The sequence below is a fragment of the Rissa tridactyla genome, chromosome 2, assembly GCF_028500815.1.
Source record: "Rissa tridactyla isolate bRisTri1 chromosome 2, bRisTri1.patW.cur.20221130, whole genome shotgun sequence".
Lineage (NCBI taxonomy): Eukaryota > Metazoa > Chordata > Aves > Charadriiformes > Laridae > Rissa > Rissa tridactyla.
Genome location: NC_071467.1, coordinates 24895286 through 24922520, shown reverse-complemented (window position 1 = coordinate 24922520; position 27235 = coordinate 24895286). Strand labels below are relative to the sequence as shown.

Below are 27235 nucleotides of genomic sequence, written 5' to 3'. Positions count from 1 at the left end.
GGGAGGGGTATGTGGCGTTGCGCCGTACGCATGCGCAGTGCGCAGGCTGGGGCGGCCGCGTGTAGCGGGCGGAGGCCGCGCGGGCAGTGGGTGACGGGCCGCTGTGAGGGTCGGGTTGGTGAGATTCTCCCTCTCCGCACCCTGCCGGAGATGTCCGGTGCGAAGGAGAAGAAGCGGGCCAAGAAGATGAGGAACCAGCCGGCCAGCGTCACGCTTCCCGCCGAGCCGGGGCCCTTCCCCGACGGCGGGAGCAGAGCCTGCCTGCCCCCAGGTACGGCCGCGGCACCCCCTACCCGGGTCTGGCGTGGGTGACCGCGGAGGGGGTGTCCGACCCCCCTCTCTCAGGGCCGGGTATCCCCGTCTCCTCAACGCCGGGCTCCCCTCAGGGCCGGGGTCTCCTCAGCCCTGGCGGCCGGCGAGGCAGGCCCGGTGTGGGAACATCGCTGGGTCGCGTCCCCCGTCGTTGACTCCTCTAGCCGTGGTTCTCCTTAATACACGTTTTTCTGCGACATCCCTTCGGTAGCACAACAAATCCCTGTCACCCGCCGCGGCTACTCGTCTTAAAACGAATTTGAACGTTATGGCCCGTCCAGTGACCTCCCTTCTCTTTCTGCCAGGCCTGGGAGCCGCAGGAGGTGCAGGTTTGGCCTGCTGGGCCCGTGATAAATGATCTGATGTTTTCCCATCAGATCGGCCTGCCCAAACAATTTGCCTTTTGACGCTTGTGGCTCCTGTATCTGCGGAAGAGGTGTTGTCAGGAGGCAGCAAGGCATTTCCCTAAAATGGCAGTGTTGCTAGGTCATTGCTGGTGCTTTTTCTATACTGGTAACGTTTGCAGCTAAAGACTGAAGGATCCTGTCAAGCTGTATGCCTTTTTTCATCTGTGTGTTTCGACCCAAATCCTGTATGCTTCAATTGGACTTTGATTTCCACACCCACCCACCTCACCCCTATTCCATGTTTTAATTTTGTTACTTGTGTTTTTTGATCTCTTACCCCATTTCTCCTGACACACAGGTTGATTTTCACTAGAGGAGCTCCTTGAACTGTATGGTCCCACGTTTCTTCAAGCACTCATCTTCATGCCATTGGAGGGGTGGTGGGAATGGCTGTCTTGGCCCTTTTTAGTCCAGTTGTCCAGCATGAGCTGCCTGAGAACCATATCTCAAGTTGTACTAGAAATCCTAACCAAGACTTAACTGAATAGGTTGAATATAAGCTAATCTTTAAATATGGACTCCAGTGCCTTCTTAAACTTGAAGTACCGTTAGGTGCTTATCACTCTTGAAAGGTATTTCTGTACCTTAGGAAGCTTACTGTAGGCTTTAGTTATTTAATTTCAATCTTGGTTTAAATACCTGCACCAGAAAAGTAACTTACTGAGCCAACATACATGTGTCATGCTTACCTTATTTATTGCTGTAACAGAAATACATATCAGTGGGATAAGAATTCATTTCCTTATGGAAAAAAAAAATCGGGGGGCAACAGGGAAGATATTAACTTTGCTGGTTGGGTACCAAAACCCTGACTGGACAATAGTAAAAATCACTGCTGATATTGTATAGACCAATTTTAGTCAGGTCTTTCCTGTTGGGTCTGCTAAAGTATTGGAGGCAAAGTCTAAATTGGGTACCATTTTCCAAATGTGCAAAAGTTATTTAATTTACTGCAGGCTTGCTCCAGGACAGTGCAACATTTTTATTTCTTCCATTAAAAAATAACTTAATTGTGATACATATATGAAATATAATAGGAGGAATGTGCAGTGCAATCTTATGAGGAAAGACTGCGTATAGTTATCAGTTACTCAAACTGCTTTGCATTTCTGTTACCTCTTTTCATCTCTAAACCTTCCAGGAGACATTCGTTGTGAGCAGCAGTATCAGCAGCAGAAATTTTCGAACCAGTCATCTGGGCCTTCTTACAGGAAAGACCAGTATTTTCCAAAAGGGCAAAATAGAGGAGAGAGAGGGAGAGGAAGAGGAGGATGGCAAGGAGGACGCCAGAGTGTTTCTGAGGAAATACCAAAATACATAACAGGTTTGTATATAAGGAAAAGGTCATAATGTATATGTGCAAGGCAATGTGCTGGTGATTTAAGTTTGCCATCTGTCTTTGTTTTTGTACAAGAGCAAAAATTAGAACTGATGCTATGTTCTTCCGTTTTTCCTGATTTTCTCTGAAATACAGAAGTAGTTGTGTACAGGAATGAATGACCAGCTGTTGTTCAATGAGTCCTTTCAGACATCTGAGTTGAAAAGCTGCACTTGGTTGTAATGAGGGATATGGATTTAGGTTTCTGTTTGCCAGCAAGATGAGTACTGACAGTCATCTGCTTTTAGTGTAGCCAATGGAACTGTTTTTGCCTATGATGTGAGTTAAAGACAACTTTTCATCTAACAGAACGTTTGTTCAGGAGAGCAGATTAACTTTTCAAAATGTGGCGATGCTCTGAATGTAGATACACTTCCATAAGCATAAAACAAGACCAACCACTGAATTTTTTTATTTCATCATTTTAAAATGGTCTGTAATATGATTACTGCTTGTGTTTTTTTCCCTGCTGAAGTTTATTTCATCTCTCTGAATACCACCTGAAAAGATTGCTACAGTAATTTAATAAAGCAGGACTTAATGCAAATAGAACTTGTTGATTATGCCACGGCTTTCAGATTCATTAATGTGTAAGTATTTGCTTAACTATATCTGTAAGCTTGAGAATATCTAAAGAATTGAAATTTCTTCAGTAATAGTATAGAGTATTTACTTTTGTCTCAAGATGTAGTAGGAGTACTCTGCTGGAATTCAGTAACATAGGTAGTGTCCCCTTCTTTGAATTTTGCTGTTTGTCATGCTCTGATGCAGTTCTTTTCATTCCAGTGTCTGCCTTTGCTCAAGCTCGTGCTGCTGAGATCAATGCCATGTTGAAAGCAGTTGCGCAGAAGTCTTCAAACTCTTTAGTTTTCCAGACTCTACCTAGGCACATGCGAAGGCGAGCTATGAGTCACAATATTAAACGACTACCCAGGCGGCTCCAAGAGATTGCCAAGAAAGAGGTACAAGTGTGTTCTATAGTATTTGATAAACTATATAGTGTGCATAGCTAATGCACAGTGTTCAGCTGTACATTTGTTAATGAGCTTATCTGCAAAACCTCCCTGCGTACACAGGTTCTCAAACCTCACTAACCACTTGGCTTTGTGGTTATCGGACATGTTGAAAAGTTACTAGAGTAACGATGATAGAAACTCCCCACTTCAGCAGGGGTTGTTCAGGCAGTGCGTTGGTCACAGGAGATCCATGAGTCCCCAAAAACACCTGTCTGCCTTGCACCCCACCACAGCTGTCAGGTGTGACCCCGCGGGCCTCAAGCCAGCATAGCCCATTCATGACTGGCACGATGGTTCATGTGTTGTAGCTCAAGCGTGGGAGGTACACTGCAGTTGCTGGTGGGCTGCATGCAGCTTAAGACGTGTGAACTGACTGTTCCTGGCTGCTCATGAAACTGAACATTTAGTCAGAATGCTCCTGTGGAGTTACTTGCTTCTTACCTACTGTGGCCTTCCCATAGGTTTGAAAAAAAAAATAAAAAATGGTTCAGCAGGATTTTATTGTGAAATGATCTCACTGTCTTTCGGCATTGATCACTTTATCATCTCTAGATACTTCTTAAAGTGATCAAGTGAGTTTGCTTGGTGAGTTTGCTGTGGATTAAGGTTGACTGATTAACATATTTCTTGCATTCTGTTTTCACTTGCATTGTCTTTTTTTAAGTTCTTTGAGATCTTACTCCTTCCACCCCTAGTTCCTGAAGATGATTGTTCATGATTTGGAAATTGCTTTGGGTCCTTCCACGCACATTCCATAGGGCATGTTTTATTGGATCTTCCTAACCTGTATCTCTTCTTTTAGTGCTCTGGTTAGCATTCTTTTTGCTTTGTTAGTCATGACAAGAGATGTAATTTGGCCTGTTTTCTGAGAACTGAGGGAAGAAGGAGTGGGCTATTTTGCATAGTTGGTTATGTGCTTTATCCTTATTAAATAATCTAGTTTTCTTTAATATTTATGCTTGGTTCTTTTGTGTCCTGCTTTTTTAACTCCTTTCACATGATAGCTTTTCTGACTTCTCTGAACATGCTCACGCTTATTCTCCTGTACTTATTTCCACTCCTTGTATGATTCTTGGATTTTTGTGATTATTTAATTGGCCCTGGTGCAGCTGTATTTCTTCTGCTATGTTTCCTCTCCTCAGGTCTTTTGATGTAGTTTGTGTGTTTGCGCAGGCTGTTTTGTTTCATGTATTCTTGCAGCTTGTCATATCTCTTGAACTATTTCCTTTTGCAAACGTTCTGCCTATTACTTTTCAGTGTTTGAAGTCTGCTTCTTTAAAGTTAACTGTTCCAATTCTGCTGCATTTTCTTGCATTTTCTTAGATCCTTTATCATAACCATTTTCATCCAAACATTTATCTTCACTATCTCTCATTTCTTCAAAAGCCTAAAGGTTCACATTCTTCATCTACAATACACATCCTTTTTGCTCTAATTGTCTTTCTGAAGCAGTCAGTCACATACCATTGATCCAGTGGCTTATATTGCCTACTCTGCAGAGGAATGATGGGTCTGATGCGAACATATTTTATTTTTTTCTGCATTTCTGTTTTGATGTCGTGGGTTGCTTCAGTGTTTTCCGTGTTTGTCTTGCTAGTGATGTTCTATCATTCTCATTCCTGTGCTTTTCTTACAGCCAGTGGTCTGTTGTCAACTATTCCTTGGTGAGCTTACAAAGGACGTCCAAGAATTTTTTTGTGTGTCATACAGTCCCTATTTCTTTCTACCACTTCTCTTCACAAAAAGACAAATCAAACATTGATGAGAGAGTCAAGCCTTTCTCTCCAGCCATGCATTCACCCATAATAATTTAGAGCTTGACTGGGTATTTATTAAGAATTTGGTCAAGACACCACCACAGTCCTTTCTTGTTTGCTTCTACACATTGTAGAATCCTTAGGGTCCTACCTGGCAGTCTGAGAGTCTGTACTGCTTCTGTACAAGCTCAAATCTCGAGGTGTTCCTAGTGTCATGTTCATTTGTTCATATGGATATATTGATGTCGGGCTTCACGCAGGAAGTAGCAGATCTTATTGTTCACTGGGAAGTTTCTGAACGTACGTGGATTTTGGTTTACCTATGGGTTCCAGTCAAACCTCGACGCACTTGTGTGGTTGGGGCTTGTGTATAAAGTTTTGAAGTGTTAGTCAGCCTCAAGTATTATGGAGAACTAACATCAGAATAAAGTATAACTTAATGCTAGTGCTTCCTGTATCCTTATGTATGTCAGCATTTTTCTTTTACAGAAGTTTGTCCTTTTGAGATTCACTTCAATATCCTCTCTTTTAAAAACAGGCAGAGAAAGCTGTACATCAGAAAAAAGAACAGTCGAAGACTAAATGCCGCAAAGCTAGAAGGCGCCACATAAATTTGGTAGCAGAGTTTAATCGCAGGCAAAGAAAGAATATTTGGCTGGAAACGCATATTTGGCATGCAAAGAGATTTCATATGGTAAAGAAATGGGGATATTGTTTAGGAGATAGCCCTACAGAGAAGTGCTACAGGGCTTGTTACCGAGCCATGACAAACCACTGCCTTCTTCAGGTATCACATTTACTTCTTTTTTAATTTGTTTTCTTTGTTATTTTGCCAAGGTGAAGTAATCATCAGTTCAGTTATAATGAGTATTTCTGTCTCTTTGAAGTACTGTTGTGTCAGCTGTTAATAACTACTAAGTATGAAATGAGTGATTTCATAATTGCAGTGAAGGGCGGTGAGTATCAGAGAGAACAAGATGAACCTTCAGAAGAGTCTTACGGTAACTATGACTGAAGTACTGCATCTTCAGTCTTCTCAAGAGCTAAGAGATTCAATGAATCCCTGCGTCATCTGCCTGAGCAGGATGCTATTGAAGACAGGTGCTTTGTTCCATGTCCTTTTTGGTCTGTTGGTTTGAGAGGCAGGTTGGCCCTCAAGTAATAAATGCCTGACAGCTCTCCTGTAACAATTTTAAGTCAAAAAAGAAAAATTGTTTCTCTTTGAATGAAAAATTACTACTTCAGTGTAAATTGTGAAGGTCCTGTCTGGTCTTTCCTTGCTAGGCTCACTTTCAAGGGTTATTCTCACTGGGCCACTATCCTGTTTTTTCAGGACTTATCATATTATTGTTGCCTGGAGTTGACTGGTAAAGAGAATGAACTTCTGAAGCAACTTGCTCGAATATGTAGCATTGACACAGGTAAATTTTTTGTAGTTCAAAATAAAGTTAAGATTCTGAATAGACTAAAGGATGAGCCATCCTTTTCCTTTTTTAATATTTTAATCAATCTCAATAGTAGTAACAGAGTTGATACTGAGTTGTGATTTTGGTTGAATAACATAATTAAAACCTCTCATACTTGGAGGAGATGTTCTTATTTTCAGTTGCTTATTAATAAACTAATTGCAACACATGTTCTTTCTTTGATACTCTCCCAACGGCCAGACTGAATTTCAATTTTCTTTTTTAAATGAAAGATTACTTTGTTTTTCAATAAATATCATCTTCTTTAGGATTAACATTTGAAGAGGCTTGTTGTCTGTCTGGAAGATTCGAGGGTTCCCTGAATCTTTACCAAGCAGATCGCTATCCTGAGGATATGCTTGGTCCCATTACATTTATTTGGAAACCCAGGGGTGTCTCTGAAAACAGACAGTTATGGATCTGGATGCATCCAGCTCTCAAACAGGTATCTTTTTCATTACAGTTGAACTCTGATTTCTTTATGCATTGTACATTTTTTATGATGAAGATACCTTCTGAAACGTGTAGAAGAGCTAGATATAGTAGATGGCTTTAGGAATTAAAAGTTGGAAGACTGTTTCTGCTCTAACTATATTTTTGTGCTGCAGTTTGTTTTTACAAAGCTTTTGCAGAAGCTGTGTGCCTCTGAGGTTTGGGGTTTTTTTTAGTGTTTGAGCTTGTTAAAAGGTTTTTTTTTTTGTGCCACTTGCTTCAGGATACGCTTGCAATATGATTTTGCTTGATTTACATCCTTCCCACTGGCACCCCCAACAGGCTGTTTGGTCTCATCACAGATAATCATAATTGATACTTAGCTATGAACTTTTTTTTTAAAAAATAACAATTTTGTGCACTGGCAATTTTTCTTACATTAATTTGAGTGAGAATAAATTCTTAGCAAAATTCAGCATTGCATTCAGGTCTTAATAGTAAGCCCTGGACTTCAGCAGAATGAAGTTTATTCTCTTAAATCGATATAGGAAAATAAATAGTAGAGTGTAATTCTTAAAACTGTACTTAAGCTTTGCAGTGCACTGCCTATCCTAATCCAAACTTTTAATTTTTCTTAAGGACATACTGAGAGAGTTAAAAGCAATTTTTCAGTGTACAGAGCCTCAAGACATCTATATTCCTGAGCCTGTTACAAGATCAATTCAAGAGGAAAAACAAATGGATGTTGTTCTCAGCCTTGGCAAGAAAAGGAAGAAGGAGGATAAAGAAGGAGAAAGAGCTGTGCCAGTGAAAAAAATAATTGGTGATGGCACTAGAGATCCATTCCAGTCCTACTCTTGGATCTCACAGACTACTGGCATTGTGATCAGGTTTGTTCACAGCAGAGTCAAAAACTGTGACCTATAACCAGTTAATATAGCTAAATTCTGGCTTAACAGTACTAGGGGAAAAAAATATTGTGTACTGTACGATTGGACATTCACCTGAAATTTTCCTCTGTTTCAGTGATAGAACTATGGAGATTCTCAGATACCGTTTGATTGGCCCATTATCACACTCCATCCTTACAGGGACCTTGAAAGCTGCTTCTCTCCAAACAGTAAGGAAATTGGCAGTTTGGATATTACTGTAATTTTAATAAGATTTCTAGAATGTGCAAGCTTGTTTATGCTAGAAAGAATCATAAACTATCAAGCCTTCCTTATTATAAAGTGTAACGTGTGTATTTCTGCTTTGTTAGCTTCTCTGTATTGAGCCACCTTAATAACGCTGATCTTGGGAAGAACTGCTATCTGGATTTTAAGTGGGGGATAGGAAGAAAACAGAAGCAGTGGTGCTGTTGAGCAGGCTGTGTAGTTTCTGCTGTAGTGATGTATTGTGCTGAGAGGTCCAGAACAATTCATATTCTCTTTGACCAAACATAGATGATGTTTCTTGAGCGATGAGCCAGAGCGAAAGGGCGAGACATGTAAGGTATAGAAAACTTTTGTGTTTTCAATCAAATATGCAATTTCTCCAGGATTTAGTATTTTGTCCACCTCTTGGTACATAGCATCACTGTGGTTTTAGTGTGGGGTTTTTTGTCTCTTGCAGCAAACATGACTAGGCGGTGAAATCTCTGACTTTCTGTAAGAAACAATGACAGAATTAGAAAGCATTGTGGATTGCTTTGTTTATTTTTGGAACACAGGTTAAACTGAACAGTTTATTGGGGATTACTCTAAGATGGAGTATAGGAATAGACTGCATCAGGAAAAAAATACTTTGGTTTGAGACGTGGGGAGGAAGAAAACAACCATAGCAATTAAGGGAAACTGGGAGTGAGTTCCTACTGATAGAAAATACTGAGTGACTACTTGAGTTTAATTAGATGTGTTGTTTTCCAGGAGATGGCAGATTCAGAGACAGAACTGAATAACTGGTGGGTAGAAAACTGCAATGACTCTGAAAAAGTATCTCTTCATCAACGTCAAAGCGCTATCTTTGAGCTATTAGAAGGTATTTGGGCATGCGGGTGCTATGGGAGGAAGGGGAGACTCCTCAACTCTAGTGGTCAAAACTGGCATGCTATTAAGTTGACTTCACTTTGGAAGCGCTTATTATTTGCTTGGTCAAGAGAGTGATGCCATTGAGCATGTGCTTAGGTAATTACTGTGGCATGTCAAAGATTTGAGAAATGTCACATTAACTTTTTCAAGGGAATTTTAATCCTTTGTGTAGTACAAACTCTTAATAGATAAATTGAATGTTTTTTCTTATCTTCATGAACTTAGATTTGAGATTGCTGGTGGGTATACAGTCTGTTGTGTACTTTCACTCTGTTCCCCCATACACACCAAATTAAGGCAATAAGTTGTACACAGATAAAATGGTAGGCTCCTACCCAAAGTGAAAGTATTATACCTTGCTTTGTATATTTTTGTCTCTAATGAACATTGGATACTTGGCTCAGTTGTAAAGTATCATAAAGTTAATAACATCTCCTCACTTTCTAGCATTGAATCAGGTAAGGAACTGGATTTGGTAGATGTAACACCATACTTGAGCTATACAATGTGAGGCAGTTAAGCAGAGATGAGGTAAAACTTTTAAAAAACTTTTTTTATTATCCTTTCTGTGGCAGGCAAGTATAAAAAAAAGGTTGTTTATTCTTTAGGAGATGTGCCAAATATAAAGGATGAATTGAGTCTGTGAGTTGTGAGAGTGACCTCACTTCTATGTTAAGCATAAATGTAATTGCAAGCTAAGTCTTATGCTGCTATTGTGGTCTTTTGTCGTTGGGCATTTAACAAGCATTGGTGAGTTTTCAAAACGTGTTAGATTGAGTACTCTGCATTGCTTCTCTGGCTTACAGTGGTGTCACATCCCTGCAGGCAAAAATGCACAAAATAGTAGTGCAGAAAAAGATCACAACTTAATTGGTGGTTTCATGGCAACGTTCATCTGTGTATTTTTAAAGGGATAAGTTCGCCATCAGAATTGCCACCAGGTACAATACTGGGCCTCACTGTTGGAGATCCTCGAGTGAATTTGCCAAAAAAGAAGACAAAAGCCATGCCAGACTTTGAAAAATACCAAGGTAAAATGCCTTGCCTGTATTATGCTTCTCATGGAACTGCTAAAGGCAAGAGATTCAGTTTCTCTCTACACTTGTGTTTTCATTTACTGTCACCTTCTGCTGATTGTCTCTTGCTGTTTTCCTCTAGCATTTGAATGATTCCTTTGCCTTTCCACAACCCTTAAAGAACAGAAACAGCTTGAAAGTTGCATAGGTTTTAGAACAGCAGTTGTGAGGCAGGGACATGCACCAAAGCTGGTCTTGTGCTCAGTGGAAGCCTCTGTCTGACCATACAGATGATCCAGGTTCGAATCCTGGCAAGGCCAACCAGGTGCTAAAAGCTACTTAGTGAGTTTCTGTTTGGTGTTTAGTTTTCCTGATGCTGTTTATCTCTGCAAGAAGATACCTGCTGTTGCTGGCTTATAGTCCTACAGCGATGAAAGTTGCAATTCCACTGGAAAAAAAAAATTACTTTTGCAAGATTAGCATTTCAGACGGCCAAGATGCTGGTTATGTTAAAAAATCAAAGATGCATGCATGACTTCTGAAACTTTCACGTCAATGCTGACTTACACATTTTAGTGCAAAATTCAAATTCATTTGGATTTGAACATCCTTAAAAAATGTGCAAGAGCATATACAGTATACAATGGAGTTTGTGTACAGTGCTCTGTAGGCATTTCCAATTAGGTTGACTGGACACAGACTGCCTCGCCTAATATGAGAAACATAATAGCCAGCTAGCAAACAGTAGCAAATAGGACAAGTTGAAGGCTCCAGAGGCTTGAAAATACATTTCCTTGGTGGTGTGTTTGCAAGACACTAGAATCTGGCCTCACCTTTCACTTGCATCAGCTTGAACACCTATTTTACTTACTGTCTTTTAGCTCTCTGCACAACTCCGTTGTCTGCATTTTCTTACATCCTCCTATTCTACCCTCCATATCTAGAACAGCCTTTCTCCTATTAATTAGTTCTGCTCAGCTAACTTTCTCATCATTAATGTTCCTGTTGGAAATGCTGCAGCATACATGACCACTACTTTGGTTCCTTCCTGCCGAGAAGTAAGGTGAGCTGTGTAGCACTTGTTTACAGATACTGGTTTGAGCTAGTAAAGGAGTTAGCAAATACGAGAAGTAATTCGGCCTGCTTCATTCTGCTTGTCATGTCTGGGAAGATGTGTTCAAGAAGGCAAGATCAGCAGGAGGCATCTAGGCATTGGAAGTGTCCCATAGTAGTTTCTCTCCCACTGCCAGAGCTGGTTGTCCCTCAGGAAGGAGGGCCATGGTAAAAAGATAATGATGTAAGATAGGGAGTCAAGGAGAAGAAAGTACCTATGCCTTTTTTCTTTTGGCTGGCTGGAAATGTCTATTTTCAAGATCTTTTTACTTGGGGTTTTCCTTCACTTGCAAAAAAATCTTCTAAACCACAAGCATTCAGAAAATCTGGTGTTGCTTTCTGGTTCCTTTCTGAGTGGTTTTTTGTTTTGTCATGAACTTAAAACTGTATCTGCCCTCTCTGACTTTTGTTCAGGAGAGGGCGAAGGTCCTTGATCGGCTAGCAAGGAAAGCCAGACTTCACAATACCTTCTAATTTAGGTTCTGCTAAAGGACTTAATGTTACACAAGCGTGTCACTACTAAAGAAGTTGAGTAGGCGGAAAGCCTACAGCTTCCTTCTAGTAGAAAATATAAAGGACATCATAGTAAGGGAGCAGAAAAGGAGGGGCCAGCGTTCCTACAAGGAGCAGTTAAGGAGACAGTATGAGGAACTAACGGTTCAGCAGGGGGAGCCGCTGCTGTTTTCCGTGTTTCCCACCTGAGTGACTTTGTAGGAAGAGTTACAGGATCATTCACAATCTCCTGCATACATATTGCATGTGCAGTGGCGGAATCTTACGGCATAGTAGTTCATCTCTCCTACATGAGAAACTCAAGACGGAGGTCTAACTGCCACTCTCCTGTCTCCCTCATTGAGTATTCCAAAGCATTTAGTTGGAAACAGAGACTGTTGTTACTCTCTGAGGACTGTTGTTCCTAAACTAATTTTGTGGTTGGCTATGTGACAGCTGCTACCTGTGTTATATCTCTGCCTTAATGGGCCTCCTAGTAGTTAAAAGCAGAGAAGGTACCTTTTTTTAAATACTTCTAGAAAATTAATGCATGTTAGGCTATTAAGATCAGATATTTTTATAATTTTCTAGTCAGGGGAAAGCATTCGAGTGCATTTAATTCTTGGTATTTTGAAAGAAAAAGTAAAATTGCATATGTATTAATAAAAGGAAGCCTAGACATAATCAGTTATTTTGCAGAATGCATTTTATGTCTAATCTGTTCTCTCTATGCAAGCATTATGCTTTCTTGCCACAATGTAGTGTTTCAGGAGACCTATTATAAGGTCATCCTGAATTCTGTCAGCTTAGTTTATAATCTCCTTGGAGTGTGGCGTCTTGTTGCATATTTCACTGCCTTTATAAACCAATTGTTTTCTGACCCTTGGTTTTGATGTAACCTTACTCAGATGTGATAATATAGTGAGCTGATCTTTATTTAAGAAATGCTAGCAGTCATTTATTTGCCTTAATGACGTCATGTTGATAGAGCAATTAAAAGGAACTCCACACTTTTTTCCTGTTCTTACTTCCTGGACATTTAAATACTGTTAGGGTTAGTATTAGTAAGGTTGCAATGGCACTGCATATGTTAGCAGATTCTGTCTGTGCTTTAGCCTCTCTTGTTCTTTAATGCTATGTAAAAGCTAGCTGATTTTCCTGGGAAATCTTTACTAATGTTTACTACTATTCATTGTTTGTTAAGTGCATGAATAGTTTAAGTTACAGCCATCATCTTTGCCTGTGGATTGTCATACGTGCAATCTGTGAAATGATACACATCTGTCCATATCCCTTTTTTTCCAAAATGCTGTTCTAAGATATGCCTCTGTAGTTTTTCCCTATCAGTGACATGCTAACCAATCAAAGGTAATTTCAGTCTTTCCCAGTTACTCTCACTCCTGCATGCATAGCCATGTGTGCAAGCTGTGTGTTACAGATACGTGCTGATGGGATTTAATGAAAGAACTGCCCTCATTTTTTCAGGCTGGGGGATAGAAAGTTTGTGAATAAATCACTTTTCACTGCCTTCTCAGCAGGTTTATGCCTTCTGAAAGTCAAGTTTCCCAGTAAGCATTCGGTGTTTATGTGACTGCAAATTAGTGTTGTTCTCCATTTTAAAGTATGCTCCCGACATTTTGATATGCTTTTACTGTCTTCTATGGGAGAATGCAAATTCCGCTGCCTTAAAAACTGCTCAACATATGGAGTATGGTGGAGCTTGTGAACAGTCAGTGAATGAGATGCATAGAAGGAGAATGCATCGTGGAAGATAAGTGAGCTGAAGTTCCTTCTGCAGGCACAAAGCCTGAGTCTTTGCCTGTAAATGCATCTCTTGCAGAGGTTTAGGTATCCGGCATCAGTTGTCCTGGTACGCACCCCTAGGTAGATATGTCTGTCAGACTGCTCCCTAGCAGTGCTTATATTTTTGCTTTTTCTGCCATTTCCTCACAGAGGAAAGGAGAAATTTCAAATAGAACTCTTACTCTTAGGCCTGTCTTCTAAGACTGTTAAGATAATCAGCAACGCAAATCAGAACAACAGCTTACATGGAACAAAACCTTCCTCTCTCTGTATTGTCTAAGCACCAACCATTGACACCATCAGAAGCAGATAATGTGCTGATTGTCGCTGAGCTTTGTGTGCTGAGTGATACAACTATTTCCTATACTGCCTCTAACATCTTACTTCCACTATCATCAGCAACTTGTTCATCAGTAGAGTTATTTCCCCAGCAATCTTAAAATGTGGACTGAAGAAAACAGAAGAGCAGTAAGAAAGAAAGAGAACTAGTGTGAGGATTTGGGATTATAATTTGAATTATAGTATGTTTAGCAGGGAGATTAAACTATCCAAGTTCAATGGGGATCAAGGAGAAAGAATGTACCAAGTTAGAGAAGGGTTTTTTAGGGCAGTGAGGGGGATGTTGTATGGACTGTGGTGATGGAACGAGACTCACTTAAAAGGGCTCTCTAAAGTGGAAAAAAAAAATACTCATGCCGTTATAGAATATAGGAATTGTAAAGAACTCCAAGAATATGTCAGGGATAGACTGTCTAAACTGTGGTAATAGAAAGAAGTGATTAAAAAAAACCGGAGAAATTTACAGTGAATAATTTCCAGTTGAAAGAACTAGAATGTGTTTAGATAACTTAACATAAAGAGATTCTAGTACTCATGAATGCTTTCTGTACAGAAGAGGGGAAAGTCACTTCCCTTACTGTATGTTTTCTTGTAACTATGTGCCCTTCCCCCTTGGTTATGTGTAAGAGTTAGGAAGGAATTCCCCATCACCACTACACACAGTTTTGTTGCTGTTTTTTTTCTCCTTCCTTTGAGACATTGATATTTGCTGTATCTCAAGACAGAATCTGATAATCTCTTCAGTATTTCTTCCTCTTATATAAATGTAACTCATCAGCAAGGATGCATAGCAAGCATCATCTTAACACCATCAAACTGTCAGGAGTGCTGCCATATTTAATATTTTTTCGGATGATTTTACAACTCTTAATAATGTGGACATCTTGAAGATTACAGATTTTAAATAATTATTGCAGTTATGTTCAGCAGTATTGTGTTAGTACCACTGAATAATCCATATCTTCTGTGCTCAAAGTCTTTGTCAATGTTAACTGGAAAAATTAGCTGAATCTTCTTTTGAAAGGTTAAGTGATTTAAAAAAAATGAAACACAACACATTATATTCCTTTAATATGTAAGACCTTGTAGATGACAAAATGAGCAGCAATCCCTGTAAGTTTTAATCACAAAACTCTTAATGGGTTCATTGTATTGTTTATTGGTAAGAATTATTTTACTTAAAATACGAATCATCATGGATTACATACTGTACACTGAAGGCTTTTAATACATAGATCACGAAAGGTAGGTATATATTTTCTCTGCTTTGTTTAGATTGTGGAGCTGAAGAAGAGATAGGTTATTTAATACCTCAACGATCGATTTTAAAGTTAGAAGTGTTATTTATCTTCAGTAATGCACGCAACTGTTGGTCTGTGTAGACATAAGCAAAGAATAATCCCTTCCTTGAAGTACAAAGCCTGAAAAGATCCAGAGTGGGAAGCTGGTGCTCAATAAGTAGTTGCATGCTAGTCATACATAAAAGTATTTCCTGTATATACATTTCTTAAAGGTCATCCTCGCTTCTCTTACAAGTTTACTTAGACGGACTTATTTTAGGCTTTGTTGTGTTGCTTTTTCTGACTTTCACCAAACCTGTTAAGCTTTACACTCTGCCTGAAAGGCCAGATTCCAGAATATTAAAGGTGGCATGTGAAAGATGTAACTTACATTGCCAAAGGACATGTCATTTGTAATAATAAATGCCTGTTTGTAAGAGAATGCCAGGTTAATGCTTCTAAAACTAACAGTTTATTTCATATTTTGTATTTGGAAAACCATGTGGTAGTAAGATATTGCAGAAGCAGTGATGCTTTTTAAGCTTTTAGTAGTCTCTTTACTTAGTTGTCTGCTCATTGTACTTATGATAGTGGAGTGGTTTTGGTAATTTGATACTTAAGCCACAAAAATTGCTTGAATTTTGTTTGAAGGTTCTCTTCTTTTGTAGATAATGATAAAGTTAGGCAGCTGTACCTGGAGGGTGTGCCTGTAGACTGTGCTCACAGCTTTATCTGGGACCAGGACATCTGTAAGAACGTCACTGAAAATAAAATCTCAGAGCAGGTAACTAAGAAGGTGGATTGCCATGGAGAAAAGAGCTAACGGTCCATAGAGTCCATTGAGTGAGACTCTTGAAACTTGTATAAATCCAAGAGCAGTAGTTTCCTAATGTCATAGCATCTAGCTGCAGAGCTGAAGTGTTTATTTTGTGGCCTTTACGTAATGTTCTTGCACAACCATTGTTCAGGATTCAATTAAAAGAAAGCTTTATTGGATTGTCTACAGGACCAAGTAGTTGTAGGTTTATTTAACAGAAGCATTTGGAATCGGATTTTCCTACATCACCTTGACTCACATAAAGCAGATAAAAAGGATGAAGTGGCACAGAGAGGCCCGGGTGGTTCACTCCTCTGTCATAGCCAGGACAATTCTGACAGAAGAGTCACGGAAGCTGGAAGGAAAAAAATCCCTCTGGTTCTGAACTGCAGCACACTGTTGTAGGGGTTCTGGGCAATACTTGTGATTTGTAGAGAGCTTTAAATGTGCTGTTACAGGTTTGAAATACATCTTGACATTTCCGTTGACAATGGAGGAGCAACCCATAAAATGCATGGGTAAAATGGTGATTTAGTCACAAGATGTGATAAACTTTTGGCACCGTTGTAATCAAGAAGAGAAAATATTTGCGTGGCAGAAACATGTCTCTAAATATTCTCTATGAAAATTAGTTTCGTGCTCTTCCGAATTGGCTGCCATAGTGTAGAAAAAGCAGAGTACTTAGAAAATACTGTATTAGCACATAACAGTTAGCAGCACAGTCTTTTTGTGTTCTTAATGCTGTCATGAAATGTAATGTTTACCTTATAGAACAGCTGATGCAGAAGGGACATGTAAAGAGTCAGTCTGATAGTCTGTTCTTTTTATACGTGTATTCTTAATGTGGTACAATGAAATATAACAACTGGTGATTGACAAAGCCTTGGTGCCAGCATGCTTTATGTGGAACTGTTTCGTGACCAAATGTTCTTCCCATCTCCCTGGATGTAGTTCAGCTTTGCTCTGTGTATTGACAGACTGTCTGAAAGCACCTGTTCAGCCTAGTCTTGTGCGCAAATCTATGAATACCAAGTTGCAATACTTGTTTTTCCTCCTTCATCTGTGCTGTACGTTTTTGCTCTGAGTTTCAGTACCTGCCCTCCATCAAGGTCTGTAGAAGTAAGAAGGGGTGAAAAAGGGTTCTTAGTACTTTTTTTTTCTAAAACCATATTTCATGCCTCGCTGAAGGTCAGTTCAAATGTGTAGCATATTACTAGTATATTTTTCCTAGTTATAAGATCACCTCCTTTCTGATTCTTGGAAGGGTATTTAGAAGAGAGAAAAATGGGTACTAACTTATGGGAAATGTTTCCTCCTTCTCAGGATTTAAACCATATGAGAGCTCAGTTACTGGTACCTGGATCACACCTTGATTTGGGCCCTCGTGAATCTAAGATTCCCATACTGTTGGTGCAGCAGCCAGGGAAAATGGCTGGAGAAGATCTACCAGGATGGGGGAGCGGCTGGGATATCTATCTCCCAAAGGGCTGGGGCATGGCCTTCTGGATTCCTTTTGTAAGTGACTTTAGTTGCAAATTGCAACTAAATATGACAAATTGTATAATTTGTTTCAAAACAGTCAGTTTTAGAGAGTATACTTCACATTGTGTAACCAGTTTGTAATTACAGGATCAAAATCCCACTTTAAAAGAGGGTGTATGAACTGGTTGATGACAGAGCCTTGGTCTTAAAATCTTAAAAGTGAACAATAGCTTTCCATATCATCTGTTGGGTATGACTGTGCCCACATGGCAGTCTAAAGCAGGAAATCAGAGTGGGGTAAGGAGACGCAAGCTGATGCTATAGCTGTTTGGCTTTGTGTTTCTAAGAGCATATGTCTCTAAAGAGAAATCATTTGGTGCCTGCTGCTAATCCATTTCCAGCTTGGCTATTTCCACTGCTGTGTCAACAAATTGGTTGCCTCTGATTTGGGAGAGAGCTTAAAACACAAAGTTTGAGTTAAGCTTGGTTACTTCTCTGGTGCTGTTTGGAGTATCCTGCTTTGAATGTTTAGACGGCAGTTTTAATGTCTTTCTGCAGTTAAATTTATGCTTTTGAATGCGCAGGGAGTTTAATTGCAGTGATACCTATTGTACAGTTAAAACAAGTTGGGCAGTGACTTATTCGAAGTAATGTGACATTCCTGGCAACATACAAGATCAGAACCTGTGAAATTCTCTTCAGTTCTGCTGATAGCTTTTTCAGAATTAAATTTAAAGAGCATGACTAACATTTTTGTTGAAATGAGCATCTAGAACTGTGAAAACCATACTTAAGTTTATATTTTTTGAAAGCTAAAGTGATAGACTTTCTTTTTTCTAAGACAGTAGCTTCTGGAGCATTAATGTGGGTTTTTTTTTCAGTTAGGAACCCGGAATCAGTATCAACATTGCTTTTTTGGGTTTTGGTTTTTATAACAGATATATCAAGGTGTACGAGTTGGTGGCTTGCAAGAGGCTTTAAAGCATTCTGAGTATCAAAGAACACCTCACACTCCAAATGATTTCCCAGACTGCCAGGCAGGAAAGCAGTTTGCCAAAGAACTGGAAACCAGTCTTCTTGAAAAATTCAAACGGTAATATTAACTTCAAAATTGATTGCAAGAATGAAAAATGCTTGAAATATTCCCTTAATTATCTGTTGTGTTCATTTTGACCTGGACTTACTTTAAGATCTTCCACTAGTGTTTTAAAGCCCAATATTCTAAAAAACAAAAGGATCCTAGATGTATTTAACAGAAAAGCTCTGCTAAACAGTGCATATAAATTAACTAAAGCCTTCTATTCACAGGGATATGCTCAGTTATAAGGCTGTAACAAGGCTGCATAACAATAAAATAAACAAAGCTATTTCAAGCTGCCTTAGCAGCCAATGAGGGAGGAGAAGGCAAAGGCAAACTGTCAAAGTATGTGCTAAGTGAAACAGAATAAAGCGAAGGAAGAGGTATATGTCAGTGTCCACTTTTTAAATGCCAGGTATTCTGAAGTTTGCCTTCATTTTCACTCCAGTAAATACAGAACTCCTAACCATGAGTATGGGGTAGCTGGAAGTGTCCTCTGTACCAACTGGTGTTGGCTCCCCTTCCAGCAAGGAGGGGGAAGTAGGGGAAATTTAGAGGAAAATGTAGTGGTGTCAGTCACAGTACACAGAAATGTCCAGCATGGCTGAAAGCATATGGTGGTCAAAAATGCAGCAGTGTTGTCTAGAAGTATAACTGTAAAATTCTTGCTAAACAAAGGGAATGCACAGTTAACTTTCTGTTCTAAACACCTGGTTTTGAAAACAGAAAAAGTTATTAGACCAGCAGGACAAAGTAGACAGTTAAACTTTTGAAGTGACAGGGACTGAATAAGGGCCCAGGAAACAAATAGTCTTACCTACTTGATTTATCGTTTAGGCGTCCACCTGCAAAAAGGGCAAATTATGTCAAGCTGGGCACTCTGTCCCCTTTCATCTGTCCTTGGGGACAGCTGACGAAGAACTGGGAAGGGAGAATGAAAGCTTCAGGAGAATCTGTACATTCCCCACACGCTGAGTGCTGTGCAACTGAAGACCACCGCTTTTGTGACCCCAAAGCAGAAGTGGTCAAAGAAGCTTCCTCTGAGACTGGTGAGATAGAGGAGACTGTTGGAATAACAAGCTCTGAAGCTGTCCTAAAGACAGATGGTGTTACAGGCGCCCAAGACTTTGGTGAGAGAGATGAATCTATGACAACAAGTGACTTTATTGTTCTCAGGTATGTCAAAATGATACATATGAAGTGTTATTTCTTCATTGGGAATTACTAAATTGGGGAAAGGAAGACCTCAGTCTTTATTATTAAGATGAGAGAATTATTTGATACAAATACAGTGAGGAGATTAAATAGTTTTATCTTGGGTCAGAATTTGCTGTTGAGTGGAAGTCCTTCTCCTGCTTTCCCCAGCAACCTTGCTGACTAGATGAAGTAAATTTCTTAAATTATCTTAAATTTAACACTCTTGCGTTTAGTGTGTTCTTGGAGTTGGCATATTCTGTATACTTCGAGGTAGATGAAACTTTTAGAGGCTCACATTTGTGATTCTTAAACTGTTGCTGTGTAAATCAGCTTGCATTCTCTTTTCTAATATATCGTCACAGGTGGTTCTTGTGCTACTTAATAAGGTTTATAAAGAAAATAGAGAATCCTCTGCATTCCAGTGCAACGCATGAGGGCAGCAACAGTGTTTGGAAAGTGCCTGAATGCAGGTCTTTCATTTTTGTGTAATTATCAGGGGAAGAAAACATTGGCAGTTCTGGACTGCATTAATGTCACTGAAGGTTTTACAGCATTTGTGATTTAACAAGTTTTGGCGTTTTTAACAAGTAATGTCTCCTTCTAAAGAAATAGTTTCACACATGAATTCCACTGCCCCATGTTCTTTTTGTGCTCAGCATGATACAAATACCAGTTTGGAAGGTTACAAAAAGCTCTAGGGTTTTTTTAATCATCTGTTGTACTACTTGTTAATAACTATCCTTGATGCTTATTTTTAAAAAATTTTAATAGGAGTGAGAAACTACTAAAGCAGTTATCAGCCTGGTGCTATCCCACTGCTGGAAAAGATCGGCGAGTCCGCCTTATTTCTCGACTGGGACAGAAGGAAATGACTCAAGATGTCTTTTTGCCAATCTTGATGAGCTACCCAAGGGCTCTTGTATGGGTCAAGTTGACCCTCTTGAGAAAGGGGAACCCAGAGTTACATGCCATGATTTGCATCCCAACAGAAGATGACTTGCTGCATCTAAGCAAAGACAAACTCTTCTGTGGTCCTCAAGAACCCACACATCATGACATATTCAAGCATAAGGTACAGAAGCTAAAAGAGGAGAAAAAGAAGAAGAAAAAGGATAACACAAAGGGTCTAGAAAGTGACCCCCTGAGCGTTCCAGATAAAGAAACAACTGAGGAACATGAAGACCTCATTCTTGGTCTTTGGTCAGATGTTCTCCCAGATGTTACTTCCCACTGTTCGAGAACTCTCTTGGGATATGTCAGTCGAGGGGATTTTTCGTTGGCTGTGGGCTGTGGAGAAGCACTGGGTTTTGTTAGCTTGACGGGGTTACTTTATATGTTACACAACCAGCCAGCAGATAAAAAAGGGCTTGTTTTGTTAAGAACTCCAGCATCTTTACAGTACAGATTTGCAAGACTTAATATTGAGGTTTAAGTATCATTGCAATGCAGTAGAATGCCAAAAATACCAAAGAATGTCGGTTTTGTCTTTTGTGGCCTTTCTGTCTCAAATTTGAGGTGATTCTGAGCCCCAATAACGTCCGGAGGATTATGAAATAATTAAAAAGCTTTGTAGCATTATTCATGAAAATAACTAATGCATAAACAGACCTAGTATTACGTCTGATGTCCGCATTGCTAAGGATTTCTAACGTGAATGCATCCATTATTATGATCTTCTTTAGAGATAAAGAAGCATATTGTTCATTTTTCACCTTAGAGCAGTGGATGCTATAACAATACACAGAAAATCATTATTTTCCTTTTAGAAATCTTTTGGTCAGATGGATTCTAACTTTCCAGTGCATTGTTCACATGTAAGTGCATGCGATGTGGTACGGTGTATGTAGCAAGTGGCTTTTCCCGATTCTTCGTGTCTGAATGCATGTGGCTGCAGTGGAACGGAGCAAAGTGGACAAATCTATTAAGAAAGCAGAAGGGTACTTACTTTGGTGGAAAAGCTCTGTGCTTAAATGAAATGCAAATAAAATATAGCCTGGCTGTATAATCTTGAATTATAGCAATTGGAGCTCTTAAATTGGAAAGCTTATCAGTCTCTCTCTCTCTAGTCTGAGAGAGAAAACCCTATTTTTGAAAAGTAATAAGGCTTTCAGATGCAAATTGCTGTTGGTGGGTCAGCATACATTCTGTTAATAATGGGATATTTTGGTTCCTTAAAACATGAGGTTATTTTTGTATGGAATGTGCTAGGATTGAAAGTTTCTTCATTTTACTGTATGGTTTAGGAGTGTTCGAATTCGTAAAACTTGTAAAGTATGCTGGAGGGGTGAGGGGAGAAAGGTGTTTGATTTGACTGGGGTGAGGTGGGTTGATTTGTTCATTTTGGTGTTTTGTTGGGGCTTTTTTAAATGATAGCCTTAAGCTTCTAGCCATTCTTGAGTTAAGCAGCCTGAAAACAAGTTTACAATAATACACTGTAGTTTAGCAGCAGCATGATACAAATCTGTACCAGTTGGTAAAATTACCCTGAAATGATCATGTACAAATAAAAATCTAATCTATTCTTGATTCGGGAATCTACTGATTTAGCTTGATTCTTTTAAGAAATTAAATATGGATCAGTTAATGACTTAGTCTTTCTAAGTATCAGTCTGCATATTAATTCCCTCATTCACGGTTTTGTTTGAAAAAGTCTTAGGTGAATAGGTTAATGTTGTTTGAAGCTGTTTGTTGGAGGAAGGATTTAGAGTACCTTACCTCCACAATTATTAAAATTTAGGGTCATTGGTGGATTAAACGTGGCACACACATAGAATCATAGAATTGTCTATGTTAGAAGGGACTTTCAGATCATCTAGTCCAACCATCAACCTAACTCTGACAAAAACCATCACTAAACCGTATCTCTAAGCACTAAGTCTACCTGTCTTTTAAATACCTCCAGGGATGGTGCCTCAACCGCTTCCCTGGGCAGCCTGTTCCAATGCTAAATAACACTTCCAGTGTAAAATGTTTTCCTAATATCCAGTCTAAACTCTGCTGGTGCAACTTGAGGCCATTTCCTCTTGTCCTGTCGCCTCTTACTTGGGAGAAGAGACCGACCCCCACCTCTCTACAAGCTCCTTTCAGGTAGTTGCAGAGAGCGATAAGGTCTCCCCTCAGCCTCCTTTTCTCCAGGCTGAACATCCCCAGCTCCCTCAGCTGCTCCTCATAAGACTTGTTCTCCAGACCCCTCGCCAGCTTCATTACTCTTCTCTGGACCTGCTCCAGCACCTCAGTGTCTTTTCCAAAACTGGACACGGTACTTGAGGTGGGGCCTCACCAGTGCCGAGTACAGGGGGAAGGAGGGAGACCATCTCTGATCACAAGGGAAGTATGAGAAGCGGAGCTGGATTATTTTTTTTGAAGTCTTCTGAAGTCCGATTTAGAAATCACACGCCAGTTGGAGTTATGGCAGCATGTGGGACGGAAGGACGCAGCCTCCAACACAGCTTGGACCGCAGCTCCATGAGAAATCATGCCTAATGGCTCCAGCATCGCTCACCTTTGATGCACCTGATAAAGCAATCATCGTGCCAGAAAGGTCCCGAGAAGCATCTGCGCGAAAGCCGGCAGATGGCCCCAGAGGAAAAAGTTTGGTGCTGCGCGGGGCTGGGATTCACACGCTCCTCGCCCGGTGACTGTGAGCACGGCAGCCTGGAGGTATCTGTGAATAAGGAGCCCCTTAAACATTACAGCCTGGCTGCTCCGATCCAGTTCTCTCGTGGTAATAATCCTGTATTTAATGAACATTTTGAATTGTGAGCCTGATTGAAATATTTCTAGGATCAGAGTTTCCAGAGCTCTGCTTCATGGGAAGAAAGGAGGGGAGGTGATGTTTATATGGCTTTTTCCCCGCTTCGCCTCCCTCATCTTCTTAGTAGATGCATATTTTCTTGCCTCACTAGACCTGGCTTGTATGTGAGAAAGAAAGAGGAGAAGCCCCCCACCCAAGCTATCATTTTTTCTTTTCTGCTTGTAGATCTTTTGTCCACTGAATCTTTCCCAGGTTTTTATTTTTTTAAAAAACATCTGGAGTCTTTTTTCTTTTCCTCCTATTGGTAATTTCTGCCAGGTTTTCATTTTGACACTTCCTGTTACTTTTCTTTGATTTCCATTCCCTATTTCTGATTTATGATCCTTCTCTCTGGTGAGCCAGTGAACAGAAACTGGAATCCAAGTGCATCCTGTTCTGTATATCTTGTAATATTGTTACACAGTTGTTTTCCTTTAAGTCAATGATTTATGCCTTAAGACTTCACTCTCCTTGTAAAATATACTGCAAGCCCGATAAGTTAAAAATGCTCAAAACTCTCAGCCAAAGTTTGTCAGAAAAATACTGTGACTTTATGTAGCTGCAAGGAAATTTTTATCTGTGGTTGGGATTTCTAGATTCTGAGTGTCTCAAGGGTGACTTGAGTCATAAAAACTGTGTCAACACCAGATAATCAAACTGTGGGTAATTAAACCTGTGTTATCCGTGCATCAGCTGGACAGTTTGTCTGTGTTCATCATGTTGAACCAGGTGTAGTTTGCAGCACACATCTGTTCTTGGGCTGTATCTCACTGCAGTTATTACCTGTTGGTTAACTACCCCAGAGCATCTGGATCAGCTCCTGTGGACTCTGATACATGAGCATTTTGGGGAACCCAGGAAGCTCTCGCTCAGTGAAAGATGCTCTCCCAAGCTCTTTGGCTCCCATGCTCTTCTCCAGAGAACTGTCTCAAAATGGATGCCAGCACGAACCCTTAGCTCTCGTCCCTTGCTTGGCAAGAGCTTTTGGAAGCTGATGTGAAGCCCAGAAGGCAATTCTGGTATTATCTGTAGCAGTGAAGAGCTCGAATGCTACTGCGCTGCTCCTGTAGCTCTACCTACAGCTCCCTCAGAGCAGCTGAATAAATGCTGTACTTGAGACTCACCTGGTGAAGGGTCTTCTCCCAGCCTGGACCATGACTTAGATGGTAGTTGCCCACTATATTAAGACAGCCACAGTGACTAGTAGACCTACCAAGCTGAGGGTCTTATGACTTTGAAATGCACATTCTTTACCATTGCAAATCCAGAAAATGAGGTTGCGGAAGAGGGTGGTGATTACTCTGTGGAATAAGGTGAGGTGGGACCCTGGCCAGATTGTTCTGTGTTTGTTAAAGACGTTCAGGGCAATCCGTTTGTTTAGCAACATGCAAGTAATGGAAGAAGTTACCTGGCAGAAAGGCAGCTGGGGTTGTTGAAACAAACCTGGGAAAATAATTGGCAGGCTGACAGACCTCTCGATGGATGGGGAAGCCTGGGGGGATCATGGCACATGCAGACAGAGGGTAGTCAAATGCAGCATGACGGTTTTCTTTCCGTGCTCTAAATCTGGAAGAGCCTGATAAGTCAAACCTGATCCATTCACATGGGAGATAGGTAGTAGGAACAGAGCTCGGGGGAGTAAGCTACCAAAGGCAGGTTTCTGAAGCGCTAAAACTGAGAAAAGTAGAAAAGCATTAGTGTTTTATTTTCCAAAAATACAACACGCAAAAAAAACCCAACCCCAAAATCAGGTGCTTCTAAATGCTCTTCCCAGAGGTCAACAATCTAAACAGCACCCACAGTTCACCTCTTGCAAATTCAACTCAGCTGTACTAAAATTCTTTGTGAGCACTGGTCTCATCAAATCCCTGCAAGAGCAAGTAAACTTGTACTGAATAATGAGATCTCTGGGAAAGGACGGGGGAGATGGGCTGAAACCATTTTGTGGCAGCTTTGAAAGTCAGAGCCTGCTTGACCCTGGACAAAATAAAATTAATGAGTTCAAGGTAGTTTGCAAAATAAGTGAGGTGGCAAAAGAACAGAACACACAAAACACAGCTTTCATTTGTCGCATTGGGTCCCTCCTTAAAGAAATACAGTTTCTTCTGTAGTAGGAAAAATGCCTACACAGAAGGTTTTATTTTTAATGAATTTTTTTAGACACTCCAAGATGTGCATAACATGTACCAGCATCAGCTTACTTGACATATTTTGGCTGTCTTTTCATCATGGGCTTGCAGCAGTGCTGCTAATCTGACAGCCTTGCACAGCTAAGCCTGAGTCTTAAGAAATAGAAATCAAAAAGACATCCAGGGCACAGGAAGAATAAAGCAGAGAATGAAAAAGCGGTCTGAAGGAAGAAAGCAGCTCAAATTTCATGATCCAAATATGTGAGGATTTACTGTAATTTCTAGAAAGGATGGTGCAATTCAGCATTTCATTTCATCTCGTGAAGATCAAATAAACAGCCAGGATGAGAAAGGCTGTTTGTTTCAGTTCAGTCCTTCTCTCAGCATCCTGTTTCTCAGCCCAGAAGACTTTTTCTTTTAAAAAGAATACAATGGTTGTGACAGACAGGAGAGCTCATGCATCTGTAAATCTGTGTGCCTGTCAGGGCTCACTCTCACACATCACTTCTCTTAATTCCTGGTTTTGTTCTTTTTTTCATTGGGCCTTTCAAAAAGGCTCTTCTTTTTTTTCTTCTTTTTTTTTCTTCTCTTTTTTTTCTCTTTTTTCTTCTCTTCTTTTCTTTTTTCTTTATCTTTTTTCTTCTCTTTTTTCTTTTTTCTTCTCTTTTTTCTTCTTTCTTCTTCTTTCTTCTTCTTTCTTCTTTTTTCTTCTTTTTTCTTCTTTTTTCTTCTTTTTTCTTCTTTTTTCTTCTTTTTTCTTCTCTTTTTTCTTCTTTTTTCTTCTTTTTTTCTTCTCTTTTTTCTTCTTTTTTTTTTCTTCTTTTTTTCTTCTTTTCTTTTCTTCTTTTTTTTTCTTTTAGCAAAAAGATGAAGTGAAAGCAAACTTTGACAGGCAAAACCTGAACTAGTTAGAGCTTTAGCACTCAAAAATGAGTTTAAATGCCACTTGAGAAATAAGCCACCTCGTCCTCCCCATTTGGGACACCCCAGTTGTTTTAATTGTGGCTCTAGTGACAAATCCTATGTGTCTACAGTTGTGATTAATTACAAATACCACACATGTACTTCTGAAAAATATTACCCGAGTTGTGCCAGGTGTCACCCAAGGCAGCTTCACCCACGTGCGAAGCCAGTTGCTCAGAATGGGTTGGATTGGGTGTGAAAGAGGGACCACACACATCAGAGTCTGTTACTTTTCCTTAGCACTCAAAAAATCCAGAGTACATGCACAGAAGAAGAAACTGTAAAGCTGAAATTAAAAGTACACTTTCCAGATTAAAAGTTGCTCAATGCAGTGATTTTTAATTATTTTTTTTTAAGATGCATGTAGAAGTGGTTTGATACACACCAGCAGGGGTTAAAGGGTTAACGATAGATAATTTATTTTCCTGTAAGACAAAACATCTTACAGGAATCATTTGCATACAGGTTTTCTGGAATATTTTTACAATGCAATGATTTTTGTAAATTAGTTGGCAAATATACCAAGGAGGTTCCAAACGAAATCACAAAAAGGTATGAAATTGGCTAAAAACTTCTCTTTTCAAAGAGAATGAAATGAAAATAAGCATTAGTGCATCGATAAAGTAGCAGGCCGGGGAAAGTCTTAGAAGAGAATTAATTTTTGTTTCTATTAGTACTTTTAAGACTTTCCCTGTATTTTGAGGCATTAATGATTCATAAGAATTAGAGTAAATTAAAAAAAAAAAAAAAAAAGCTGTAGTTTCTATTCGTGTCTTTAAGAACTTACCTTTATGCTTACAGGTAGCACGCAGTGGCGGAGCTAAAGCTCACCAACGATACGCGATGTTGCTGTGCAAGCATTTGCACGTGGGCAACAACACGTGACGCTCATGGTA

General features: G+C 39.8%; 1 protein-coding gene across 2 annotated transcripts; it reads left to right on the top strand.

The window, feature by feature from the left end:
- The first annotated feature begins 53 nt into the window (after positions 1-53).
- Positions 54-27235, top strand: POP1 (POP1 homolog, ribonuclease P/MRP subunit). Of its 2 annotated transcripts, XR_008464966.1 has the most exons (16): positions 54-271; positions 1861-2043; positions 2884-3059; positions 5409-5657; positions 6204-6291; positions 6606-6781; positions 7408-7658; positions 7795-7888; positions 8676-8787; positions 9749-9868; positions 15549-15664; positions 17021-17212; positions 18118-18272; positions 19095-19433; positions 20226-23178; positions 27141-27235. XR_008464966.1 is itself a non-coding variant. In XM_054192233.1 (15 exons), the coding sequence occupies exons 1-15, from the start codon at positions 151-153 to the stop codon at positions 20884-20886; spliced, it is 3033 nt and encodes a 1010-aa protein (XP_054048208.1). In that variant the 5' UTR covers positions 54-150; the 3' UTR covers positions 20887-24024. The 2 variants fall into 2 exon arrangements, 1 of the variants encoding a protein (XP_054048208.1); XM_054192233.1 differs by lacking the exon at positions 27141-27235 and having other exon boundaries at positions 20226-24024.